Consider the following 13,608-nt stretch of genomic DNA (forward strand, 5'->3'; position numbering starts at 1 on the left):
TCACATATAAAAATGGAAAGCACGTCAATGACTAACAAGACCATCATGCCGATCCAGTTGGCGCCTGACTCTGGCAGCTGAACGCCCAAGCTCGGCATCTATATTTCCATACTTGAACCATCTGGCGTATCATCTGAATGGTTGGATCCTTGAGGCTGTTCATCAGATGACTTCAGTTGACCGTTCGAATCTTCGCGACTTTGCTCGTGGCCAACTGGACAAGTTTCAGCTTGTTGCGTTTCCGGAATATTTGACGGTGTTTCTTCTCCAATAGGAAAACAGGCCAAATCGTTGTTGTAGCCTACTCGTGAAATTATGCACAGATCGTTTGTATGTGTGTCACACAGGTTGCTAGACTACACGAGTCAGATTTCGGTGTATATACGACAAAAAAATCCTATCCCATCCCATCTTGCGCAAACACATTTTGTGGCTGAAAAGCTTATCAACGAAATTATTCGATGACGGATCAGATACAACCGTGCAAAGTAAATGAATTTTCAGATTTTAAAATAATTTTTGCGCGTGGCAAAAATGGCCCGCCATATATGTTCATTATTTCTCAATTCCCCTTTTTAGCCCGATGGAGATCACGAATATAGATGTGCGATTTCAGAATAAAAATGAATTCAGCTTTGTGTATAGCGTAAAGAGTTAACCTAAACTCTTTCTTAACATGAGATATCTCGGCTCATTTTTGCTGCTTATTAGATGTCCTCACAAGTGATACTATTTTACACGCTTTCTGATCGCATGGCGAAACATTCATAGTTTAGTAACGTTAACTAAGATCTAAGTCGTCCCGTTGATATATTTCTATTTGTCCATATTTCTGATTCAACTTTTCCCCTGCAGAACAGCGCGCTTCGATGCATCGAGTCGGGTATTTGCATTCAACGGTATTAATTATAGCAAGTAGAGAAATTGCAAACACACGACGAAATAGTTATGTAATGGACATGCGTACGTATTCTACAATATAGTAACGAAGGCATAGAAACCACCAGAGTACGCACCATAAGGGTCTGCCTGCACAGTGCACAGTGTATACTGTATACCCGCGCACTGAGACGAAACAGAAAGTTCTGCAGGGAATTGAATCACCAACACCCGAGATCTACTTTCGTGAGCGATTATATACAGAAAAAAATTCCTGTCAGATTTATTATTAAATGCTCATCGGGTTGCCACCGGCGAAATACATTATTTTACTGGTCGCCCGACAATATCAATTCAATTTTGGTTAATTCATAGAGGCCATGACTTCACGGATTAGTCACAGCAAAGGCAACGCAGTTGACCAGGCAAATGTTGCTGGGCTTGGTGCCATAGCTGGCGATTGATTAAGGATCTGGGCCAAGCCCACAATCGCGTATTTTGATATATAACGGTATTAAAGCAACCCCTAGATAACCGGGTCTCGTTGGGGCTCCAAATTGGATGAAATCGGCTACTCAAGTAAAAGTAGAGGTATAAGCTGTAAGTTTCTACACAATTTGAGGTCTGAAATGTACTCCAGCAGTTTGAAAAAGTAGATTTGGACTAGGGTTCATATTTTGAGATCAGAATAAGACGACGCTTTTCGAAAAGTCTGAAAGCTCCAGTACCGATAAAGAAAACTCGTGATTTTGAACATTTTTCGACCGATAGAAATGTGTTGACTAAAAAAAAGTCATCGCTCTGACTCGACTCCCGAATTACCCGTCGCACAGTATTTTTCGTTGATTGCCTTGCCAACTCTGACGTTCGCTGCGTCGGAGTCGCGTTTTTGATAGCATATTAATACTTTTTCTAGAAAAGAGGGTAAATTACCAAAAAAAGCGGACATTTGGGCGTCCTCCAAGAACACTTTCAATTTTTAGAAAAATGAGGACAAATCTTCTTAAAAGAGGATGTATATATGATAACCATATACTGTACGATCGCCTGGCTCTCAAAGCTATAAAGGAGGACGAATTGCGAAGAAGGAGGACATTTGGGCGTCTTCGGGGAACATTTTAGATTTCTTGAAAAATGAGGACATGTGGTAAAGTAGTGCACGTAGGTAAAACCTACTCGGCTACTCCGAAAAAGTATAACACTTCGTTACTGAACATCACAGGAAATGATCTCCCGAATTTTAACATCCACATTGACATTTTCTGGCATATTTGTAGTACTACGGTTGTAACCAAAACTCATGAATGCAGTAAGACAACATCTATATGCGAAGTTCCAATGCAAACGCACGTGACTATAATATCTTGAGATACTCTTGGAAGTACAGAATTTCAACTACAATTGGATAATATATTCATATTGAAATGACTCGTATATTTTCGGCCAACTCTCGTCAGGGGCAATATTCAGCAACTAGCAGAGAATAGAAAAGTCACCAGATATGACGATTGCCAGGCAAAAATATTCGGGTTTATTTCAATACCAATATTTATTCAATTGTACAATGTACATATAATTCGCTTGCCGTGACGATATCCGTGTAGTATATCAAATTTACAGTATTGCAGTTTGCTCAATCCCGCGCGTCTCAAAGGGTTAAATCATAGATAACCAACCTACAGATAAATGCGAAACAGGTGATTGCATGGTTGGGCAACCAGACACCAGCAGCAATTTTTGGCAACTTCATAAAAGATATGTAATGTAATAGCAGGCGTGACGAGAGCAAATTTTATTAAAATCGATCTTGAACGCAACCTACTGTCGCCTTGATTGCAAGAGTATAAATTATAATCCGGTCAAGGCGTTGCAAATACCCCAAAGTAGCCCTCAAAGAAGGAAATTGTCATTGTTTCGAACAACTGGAGCCCCGTAATACCAAAACGATAACAATGATCTAATGCGGCGTTCCGATTTGTTGGCAACAATGCCGGTTCTAGCCTCAGCTGGTCGCCCGACTAGGCATCTATCCGTAGGTTAGTTATCTATATTTCAAATAGCCTTTACAAAGGCCACTTTCAAATGCATACCGATCAAGACACGCTATTCAGTGCTTGTACGGCAACACGTCAACCTGTACCGAAGTGCTTAACACAGATTCCACTCTACAAAACCGTCGCGGTCTCATGTACTCTTTTCTCGGACAGGACGGACAGAACAAAGTCAAGATTCGGATGGCGAATCCTAGCGTGGCTAGCACGCAAAATACGTTAATGAACGTGCCCAAATTGTATAGAGTTCTGCGGATTTGGGCCGGTGCCGAACGCGGTATGAACATGACTGCCGGAATCAGAAAGATGACGTTAGCAATCACCATGACAATGCAGCTGATCAGCGTTCGTCTAACAGCGAGTTGAACCGGGCTTTTTAGCGATCCCTTGTTGGAGATGAGAGACTGAAATCGCTGCCATGTAGACTGGCTGGGCCCGTGGTCGGCGTCAGGATTTTTCGCATCTCTGATGCTGTCGAAGTCGACTCTGATAGCAGGATACATGCACAGGTAGATCATGGCGGTTTGTGATAAGATTAGCGTAACAACTATTAGAATATTGCGACGGGTTCCTTGTAAGAATTGGTCAGAGACTCTCTCTCCGTAAACACAGCCTAGGGGTGATTGGTCGTACGCTTTAGGCACGGTGTAAAAGAAGAACAATCCTATTGCAGCAATGGTGATTACTCCCAGCCCGAACTGACTGATCAGGTTTGCTCTTGCCCCGATTCTAGTTTTCACGTACGGATGATTGTATATCAACCGAAGACGCACCCAGAGAAAGCAGTACGCTCCGAATGAACACAGCGCGTACGCTCCGTTGTCGATATCGCACATAATCTCGCAGTGCTCAAGTCCTCCAGGTATTGCAGGCAGCTTGAACAGAACTTCAGTAGTCGTGAATCTCACTATGGCCAGTAAAACAGACAACGTGCATGAGATGTACACAAAACCGCTGCTGAGACTTGAACTGCTGGGTCTGTGTGTCCACCGTCTACTCTTCGTGCCGTAGACGATCATGGATAGCAAAACCCAGATGGAGCAGGTCAACATGCATACATTCGTGATGTGAGTTATCAGCAGTGGTATCTTCCATAGCGGCGCGTCGGCCGATTGATTCCGCGTCAGAGTGGAATTGGCGACCGATATCATGATTATATTATATCTGTAAATCCGTGATTGAAAAATACAATGCTGCAAACAAATGTGGCTTACATTTGCAACAAAGTTAGCAATAAATGGCAAACATACACAATAGAATTAGTAGAGGAAACTCTTCGTATTAGAAGTTCACCTGAATTCATTCATAAATCTGGAACAGTGACTCTAGTCCAGAGGTGGGCAACCTTTTTTGCTTATCACGGCCGCAGTTCGATTACTTGTGCAATGTGCAGTCTACGGCCGCATTCCTGGGCATAGCCCTAATGAACTAACTGGACGCAAAATACCTATGATAAACTGTCCATGTTCATTTCCGGTGAACTCCGGACTATTCTACTTTTCAAATCGGCCTATTATAAGCACCGAAATCGCGAGTGGTAATGTTATGACTAATCACTGTAATTGGTTATGGTCGCGCCACGCGCGAAAATTTTTCAGATGACGAAGGGATTCCGTCATTAATAGTAGCAGTTTCACATATTACTATCAAATATTTATCCTTTCTCAGCCCATGTGATCAGATTCACCAGTAGAGTTGATAGAGGGAATGCTTTCGAAAATTTAGGGCAAGTTACAAATGATAAATACATCTTTGGGTGGGCCAATTGGTATTGGTCACTTTACATGTTTGCTTCTCAATTGATACAAACCCACCTGTCTTTTTCGGTTCAATCTTGCGCGAAGAAAAGTTACCCCAGATCATCGAAACCATTGCACAGGATATCAATACTGGAGTTGTCACTGGGGCCTGGGCATTCGGCAATGCCGAGACTTTGGAGGCAATCAAAGCACATCGCTAACTCGCTAATCCTGCATTGGTTATCACCTCATCTCCGGTATGATTAACACGTCATTGTGCGTTATAGGGCGCATATCCTCTACGCAAGCAATATCGAAACAACATGTTGACGCAGGAAGTGCTGTCCAAATACGCTGAATATATAAGTGACGAATTTCTACATATTGGTATCGTTTAACATCTGACTCTCAAAGTTTAATCTGACGCGTATTGTTGTGAGTTACCACCTAAAACGAACACCGGATTAGATCGAAATACTTCTAGGACTGTTCCATATGTAAACAAAGCTTTTATACTTTTGTCGATGAAACTGCACTTTATATGTGGGTGGGTGTAGTAAAGTCTCAAGGTCGACTCTCGCTGTTTTCTTGTACATGATTTTCACTGTGGGATGTTTTGTTTTCCACAGATGTGGTCATTATGTAGTCGGCGTTGCTACTCAAATAGAAGTAGCAGTAACGTCATCAGGTTTTTGTGAATTACGAGTATCAGTAGCAGTTTCGAAATATGTCGGTTCGCATATTTTTAGGAGTTAATCCACCGCGGCCACTTTGCAAATTGCAAGATGTTTCTTCGCGACCAATGCAAAATGACTAAGATAAAAATATATTGGTAGAATCGTCGAAGACATATCCAATTACCCTGATACAGGGACTGTTTCGCGAAGAGTTTGACAATTTCACTCCAAAAAAGTGACGCAAACTTATCACAAAACAATTTTCTACTCTTCAAAATACAAATTGTAAAAAGCCATTATCGTTGTGTAAAATGATAGTCAGATAGAAGTGAAAGGAGTCTTAAAACATAACCATATGAGTTCGTAGTGCACGAAGGGAAATCCTATACATGAGTACTCCCAGATACCAGTGCTGGGATCAAGTCCCTACCTTCGAGTCAAAAGTCATCTCGAGTCATTGCACATTTTAACTCGAGTCTTGAAAGTCAAGTCACTCGATTTTGAAAGGTTACTCGAGTCAAGTCAAGTCACTCCATTTTTGGAGGTGACTCAAGTCAAGTCGAGTCGAACCAAGTCACGAGTCAAGTCAAATTGAATTTTCAAAGAACTAGACGTGATTCAAACTCATTGCATTGTGCTAATAGCTTTAAATACAGATGGAACCCCTATTTATTCTGAATCGAGGGACGAATAAAAAGTTGATTATACACGCAAAAGACGATGTATCGCTCATGCATACGTAGAACCTACTAAACAACGCAAGTATAGCGGAATAGCTTCAATCCATAATTATCAGCCAAAATAAAGGATAACATACGAAACCCCAGAAAGTTCAAAATGATATAGCGCATTACCCTACCCACCTACTTATCCATGATACACAATTATAAAGGTATATGAACGATATTCGTTCGATTTAAATCATATACAAGAGCCAAGAGGGTTGGTTAAGGTGAGTAAGTTTGCGACAACGCAAGCTGTAAGCTCCAATCACTGCGTTGACGATCGATTTATTTGTGATATAACCATGGAGGATCGGTAAAACGCACAATCATTGTCGTTGGTAGGCAATCCGAATTTATACAAGATACAGAGATTTGGTCGACATCGATTCCTTGATGACTTGTAATTGACTCGTGAATTTTGCTCCGAGTCACAAGTCAATCTGCATTTCTGAAGCATCGAGTCAAGTCAAGTCAAGGCATTTTTCCAAAGTGACTCGAGTCAAGTCAAGTCATACGAAAAAGGTGTCATCCCAGCACTGCCAAATACTTGACGCACTTCGTTACTGACTACCTCTGGTTCAACTACAGGGTTACCATACCTCCTCCCTTTTCCGAAAATCGAAGATATTCTCCGAGGACGCCCAGATGCCCTCCTTTTTGGCAATTCATCCTCCTCTATAGCTTTGACAGCCAGCGATTGTACATGTACACGGACAACTAAAAATGCCATAAATGATTTGGACAGCAGTGACGGCAAGGTTGACTAAACGAAAAGGTCGACGCCAACATGATTTACGTGGGGCGGGTCTTTAGGTAGTAGAGTTGGAAAATTGACCGCTTTTTAGTCAATCCAATAATATTTTTCATAATTTTTTTACATGACCGTTTTTTTGTCCGCTATTATATATTTTGTAACTTGCAAAAAGTATCCGCTTTTCCGGATCTCAAAATGTGGAGACTTTATATTTAACGTTATGAATGTTTGAGTTAATAACATCCGATAATATTAAAGTACATGGTTCCCCGCAGTCAATTCTGCTTATCCCATTGGAATATCTAATAATCTGTGATTTTGGGTATGGAAAGCAAGCAAAATATTTTATTAGTTGTGCATAAAACTACTACTAGGACCATCGTGTGGGAAGTCAGTGCTTTTGCAGCTTGTAAGTAAGCTAATTTCCATTTTATTATATCTGGAATTGGAAACCCTTCATTGATCCACAAATCCGTGACACGCTATCCAACCAGACTGATGACTTATTTCCATACTAATCCAGTGATTATAAACCTTTACCAACCTGTAGAACACTTATGCTAAATTGCAAGCATTCGCGGAACACCAAATTTTTGCTGAGTCATAGAACAAAAATCTACCACAATAAGCATATAACTACACATCTAATACATTACTATATATCACCGGTGCACGAGATGAATTGTACATCAACAGAGCGTGGTAAAGGAACAAAATCATTTAAATATAATTTTCAAACAAAGCGAAAGCATTAGAATGAATATTTATTTCGAATCAGTGTGGCTTCTGCTGTTCCCTTTCAGATACAAATTCAGACTTGCGAGGTCTCAACTTGGAAAGTGTCATCATATTGTTCAGTCGAAACGCAACAGCGTGATACCAATTGCTTAATTACAAATAGGCTTGTACATATTGGAGGTGGTATTAGAATTTCAGAAGGATGCGGTCTCGATTTCGAGCCACAGCCCCCTGCGTACGCCGCTGAACACGACTTACCACTATAACAGTCGCAATTCGACTACTAGTGTGGCCTAATTACGTGTAACCAATGAATGCCAAGACGGAAGTAGCATCACAAGCCATATTTATGACTTGAGTGGCGTCTATAGTACTCCACGGAGCCCCTGAAACTGGCCCACAGAACCCCTGGTGTTCCATGTAACATCGGTCAAGAACCACTATACTAATCCCTGCATATGCTTCATGCAATGTGATCTGTTAATACTAAAATCAGCCGCGTAGACTACATGCAATACCTTGCGACCATTTTTGATACACCGGCATGTGGTTGAATGCATGAAATAGCACGATGATTAATTTGCACCGAACATGCATATAAATGATTGATAAGCTCAGTATAGAATCTCGACAAGTCGAATGCCTCGAAACATGACGGTCAAAATTACTTCGCAATTTGGATCTGGGAACCGGGTTTTCGATTTGATATTTGCGGCAATTTACAAGCACAAGATGTATAAATCCAACTGAGACGCAGGAAAAGATCTTATTGCGTTTCATTTCAAAATGTCGAATTTGTGACGGACAACGAAACCTGTCGTTTAATATTGCAACAAAATTAATTACCAGGAAAATGAACATGAACATGCACCCGATCGGCTTTGATCCTCAACAATATGGTCTGCGTCATGAAAGTTGATTAAACAAGGGCTACTGCTTTCGACATGACTGACTAAGCCATAGAACGACGAATAATGGCTTTTACGAGGAAATTTTTGAGTAATGGCACTATATAACATAGCGTGTATGAGTCTGCGTTGAATGGAAGATTTCCGGCAAGGTTCAAGACTTTGAGACTCCGCAACCGCGATGATATGTGAGCTACTAACCAACGCCCGTATACGCAGTGTGCAGTAACTGCTATGCCTTTCGAGACGTACATACAGCTAAACGTAAATAGTACGACCTCGCAGACATTTCCTCTCACAATATGCTTGTCGACCAAGTAACGGTACAGGAATCACAGCTTATCCGCATACTCTGTAACAATTTAACATAGTAGCATTATATAATCTATATTTCTGCAACAGTCCACTCATTGTATCAGATTTCTTGTTGATTCGTAGCAAAATCGAAAGCATGATCAAATTTAGCATGCCGTGAAACACTCCTCAAACTCAACGCGTTATGTAACGTCTAATGCGAACGACTGCATCCTCCACCATAGGTTACGTAATAATGACAATCCTGCTTCCTGTAGTCACAACGACACGCCTCCGAACGCATCAATTGACGGAGATCTAATCCGTATATTCGACTCAATCGCCACGCTTAACGAACGAGTGAAACCATCAATAATGCTGAATGTGGAATATCATCGGCAGTAGGGCCAAATCAGAGACAGCTATTCACCACGATTGTTGATTCGATTTGGCCACTCGCTGCCACATGATATCCGGGCAAGCCAACTGAAATGCTGCATTTACGAGCAAAGCCAATGGAGGCTATGATCTGGTAGCATTATCACGTAACGTAACCTATTGCCAAAAGTCTCCTATTGTTACCAATATAGGGATTCCAGTAAATGGATACTCGACGCTGAGCTAACACTGGCAGTACGGTGCCAGTAAATTAACCAGTAAGTCTCTGTGACATATATCCTAAATGAGGTACGCTTGTCACTTTGATATTTATGATCAACAGTTCATTAGAATTGCTTTGCATTATATTAAAATATGAAGATGCATGGTCAGCTCAGCTGTTAAGTCTCAAACTTAGTCATGCCGTAATTCCAGACTTTGACTGAATTGATTGCTGCCTCCATATATGCAGTTGTCAAAATAAAGATTTATATTGGCGAATATTATTTCCTATACTCACGAATGCGGGTTGCCTATCTTTCGTTATAGGCCATACATGCGAATATGTAAAATAGTCTGCTCCGGTAAACAATAAATATACTGTGTATACAGCTGATGCTGTTGAGGCAGCATATGACTCCTGGATACCGCAGAGTTGCTTCCTCGAGCGTCGATGATGTTAATGGGTATATCTTCAAGAAACAGTGATGTTAGAGCAGGGGTGTCAAACATACGGCCCCCGAAACAATTTTAAGTAAATTAAAAAATGCGTGTATTATCGAGCATATTTCTAACAGCAAATGTTGGTATTTTTAGTAAGAAATATTTCCGTTAAATAATCCCTCAAGATAGCAAATGTAGAGTATGTTTTGTTCATGTTCATAGGCCACGACCCTCTGACAGTGGTGTTGTGATTTCACTTCAGTCACCACTAGGAACAATTCATTCACGTTGACACCCAATTTCGAGAAGGCAAAAAAGCGCCTACATAGTTCCGTGTGTTATGGGGAAAGGGCCCCAAAACTATTTATTCACGTAATGGAAAACGCCGATGCGAAACCTTTATATGCAGGTTACATGGATAATATGATAGTTACGCGAAAATATAATTCAAATATATGTGGTCAACTCTTGTATTACTCAAAACGCACTCGCAGGGCTGACGCCAGGATACGATTGAATCAAAGGGTGCATAGAAATACGACAACTCATATCATCGTATGAGCCTCTGTTTTAGCCGTTTATAACTGTATTCAACCCTCCCCCAATAATAGTATTATTGCCGCAATTCCATAGTTTGCGAATAAAAGTGAAGCTAGAATAGCACCCCTATGATCCGTAATATGATGAGATATAGCCATAGGCCTACTATCGTGTGTATAGGCTTGATAATCGAGTATTCAAATTGAAAACAATGGTATGAGTTTCGAGGTAATATTTTGGGAAGACTTAAGGTTTGAATCCAGCCCGCGACGCAAGTTGAGTTTGACACCCCCTGTGTTAGAGAATGGTCATGTCGGAAATCATTAGTTCAAATGTAGATCGTCAATTATCACATTTCCTCAAATTCGAGGAATAGCTCCTGTATAATGATTTATAATGAAAATAATAAGGTGCATTAATCTTAACCGAAAACAAACTATGTTTATACCAGCCGAGACCGTTAGTTGTGTTTAATTAGTAGTATTACTGAATCAAACTGATGATAAAATATGTCGTGGAATTCGCATTCAAACTGTAATTGCGTAGCAGCGAAATTAAGCTGTCGAGCTTCCACGCTACCAGTAATTGTATAAATATATGGCAGCACGTATAACTGGAAATGCATCCACTATATGTGGTCTATACACCTGTTTTGCTGTTTGGTAATACTGTACTGACCAGCTCATATAAATCTAAAAAATGCAGCGTGAAATCCAATTATATATCACACTTATTAGGATGAATATCGTAGAAACGACCAGCGATGACTCCTTTAATCGCGTATCCGGATGTCAAGGGAAATCTAATTCGTCATAGCCTCGCCATGCGATGACACGGTGAAAATATAGCACCTTCAATTAAGCGGCCGGCTTCGCAATACTGAAAATACAGTATTGCGGCATTAGCTAACGAAGTGCCAAAACATGTCGTAATACACAATAGATAGGGGCAGAATCTTGTTTACCATAATTAGGGTTGCATTTGAAGCAAATGGTGTTTTAAAACACTCTGTTTAAATCGTGTTTCAAACAGTGCTTTTAAAAAATGCCGTTTTAATATAAACAAAATTGTTTTTTTTTTTTCAAGTTGTATAATTGTATATGTACTTTCGAAAAATCATGTAGTATCAACTTGCAACCGATAGTCGACGTATACGATAGGGCATGGTTGTAACCCCTCGAAATCGTGGTCAGTTCGAAAGTTATAGCACATGTTGATCATTAGGGCGATTTTTTTTGACATGGTAAAAAAAGTCAAAATTAGGTCAAAATTGTATCGTTAGGTCAAAAACTGTCAAAATTTTTAACAAAGTTAAAACTTTTTGCAACCTGCATTTCGTTTGTATCGTGGATTTGGCACTGTCCGTGAACTTACCATTTGACATTTGACAGCTTTTAGCCTACTTTACTTTACAGGCCTATCGTTGAAGACGGCCCATTGTCTGCTCATTGTGAATCATAAACATTCAAATGAAACAAATAGGTTGACATGGTGTTATACTCAACGTACCGCATCTCCAAACTGAAGCAAGACTTCGTGGGCATTGCATGGTTCTTATACCAAGAAGCGCATGATGAAAAATTGTGATGCAGACGCCATTGCCACAATGAAGCAGCACGGTTTGTCACCAGCAGTGTACGCACAACTTCAACGCTGCTGTTGAACGTTCTTTCTCCATTCTTGGCAAGCTACTTAGTAAGGACAGACACTTTCTACCCGAGAATGTAGGAAAGTATCTTTCGTTGTACTACAAAAATTTCAATTACTTCTACCATAATGCGTAATGTAACTACTGGAATTCTTCATGGCCAGATTTCGTTAAAATAAAGTCTTTTCATGTAAAAATAAGGCAGTTTTTGAGCCAAAAAAACTTTTTTCTAGGCCAGACTACTTCGTAAGGACAGACAGTTCCAACCAGAAACGAAGGTAAGTAGTACAATTCCAACGCTATGTGGGGTAACACCTAATTTGCATTCGTTAGGTCAAATTTGGTCAAAATTAAGATATCTAAGATAAAAAAAATGCCAAAATTTTGATTTTTATAGGTCAAAATCTTCCATTTTTTAGGTAAAAAATTCGCCCTATTGATCATTGATACGGAATGGATGTTCTGATGATGATAACCGCCGATTGTAAAAATGCTGCATTACGATGTGAACCTCGTTAGAGATATTTTTTGGTCTTTAAGAAAGAAGTCGGGAGCCTTTTTCGTCAAAGGAGCCATATTTATCCTATACTTTCAATTGTCAATATCATTGCACCGTAACGTCACAATGAAGATTTTTTGACGTTATGACTATAAAAGAATAAAACAATGAAAACAAATTTCAAGTAAGGGCCATGTTTTAAACATTTTTGTTTGAAATTGATTTTTGTTTTAAATGCAACCTTAACCATAACCATCTTTTACTATAATCCATAACTATGCACACTGCACAATCATTCCACATTATTGTGAGTATAGAACGGCGTGAAAATGGAGCCATGGTATCCGAACAGTTTTTGCAACTTTTGCAACTTTTTTACAGGTTTCGGGAGCTTCCTAAATACTGAAAATTCATGTAGTATGATGTTTTAAGCTGTTTGTAGGACTTTTATATGGCAAATTTTTCTATTTTCTCATACAACTCGTTACTGCAATTTCTATCAAGTATTGCGCAAAATGTGAAGGAGCGATTTATAAAAACATGCTATTAAACTATTTCTTGTGTGGTTTACTGTTTGATTTGCATAACAAAGAGCTATGTGATGGATTGGCTGCATCTCAATGTTATCTATATGACGGACTGGCTTACACTATAGAAATTAAACATGGAACGGCAACGACCGATTTTGCAGCTTCGTTCCGCTTCGCCGAGGCTGGAGTGGAGAGTTGTTTTGCGTAAGCGACTGTAGGATTTCTGACAATCCAAAACCTGTCTTCCCGAGCGCAGAAATTATTGAATCTAGTCTTGATCGAAAGCTACTGTTGCACCGATTCCGAAAATATAAATTGAAATAATGAACAGGCACTGATCCACCTAGAATCTGTCCTCCAAGTCTGAAATATCGGCATTGTTCAGAACAATCGGGTAACCGCACAACAATGACCCGTTGCGACTTTCCAATTGTTCGAACAATGCCGTTATTTCAGACTTGGATGACGGATTCTAGGTGGATCAGTGCCTGATCATTATTTTAATTTATATTTTCGGAATCGGTGCAACAGTACCTTTCGATCAAGACCAGATTCAATAATTTCTGCGCTCGGGAAGACAGCTTT

At 40.1% G+C, this 13,608-nt stretch overlaps 1 protein-coding gene and 1 long non-coding RNA gene across 2 annotated transcripts; both read right to left on the minus strand.

Annotated features, from left to right (window-relative positions):
• Positions 1–870: 870 nt before the first annotated feature.
• Positions 871–4,701, minus strand: LOC145446164 (uncharacterized). The gene has a single exon (XM_080324400.1). The coding sequence runs from the start codon at positions 4,079–4,081 to the stop codon at positions 2,987–2,989; it is 1,095 nt and encodes a 364-aa protein (XP_080180526.1). The 5' UTR covers positions 4,082–4,701; the 3' UTR covers positions 871–2,986.
• Positions 4,702–5,997: 1,296 nt separating this feature from the next.
• On the minus strand, positions 5,998–13,152 carry LOC145446165 (uncharacterized). The gene is made up of 2 exons (XR_013917219.1): positions 12,137–13,152; positions 5,998–12,054 (listed from the first exon to the last, which is right to left on the minus strand). It is a non-coding gene; the product is annotated as an uncharacterized LOC145446165 (long non-coding RNA).
• Between the last annotated feature and the right edge of the window lie 456 nt (positions 13,153–13,608).

Source organism: Botryllus schlosseri, chromosome 9, assembly GCF_051294905.1.
Source record: "Botryllus schlosseri isolate E-star chromosome 9, Bs_hap1, whole genome shotgun sequence".
Taxonomy (NCBI): domain Eukaryota; kingdom Metazoa; phylum Chordata; class Ascidiacea; order Stolidobranchia; family Styelidae; genus Botryllus; species Botryllus schlosseri.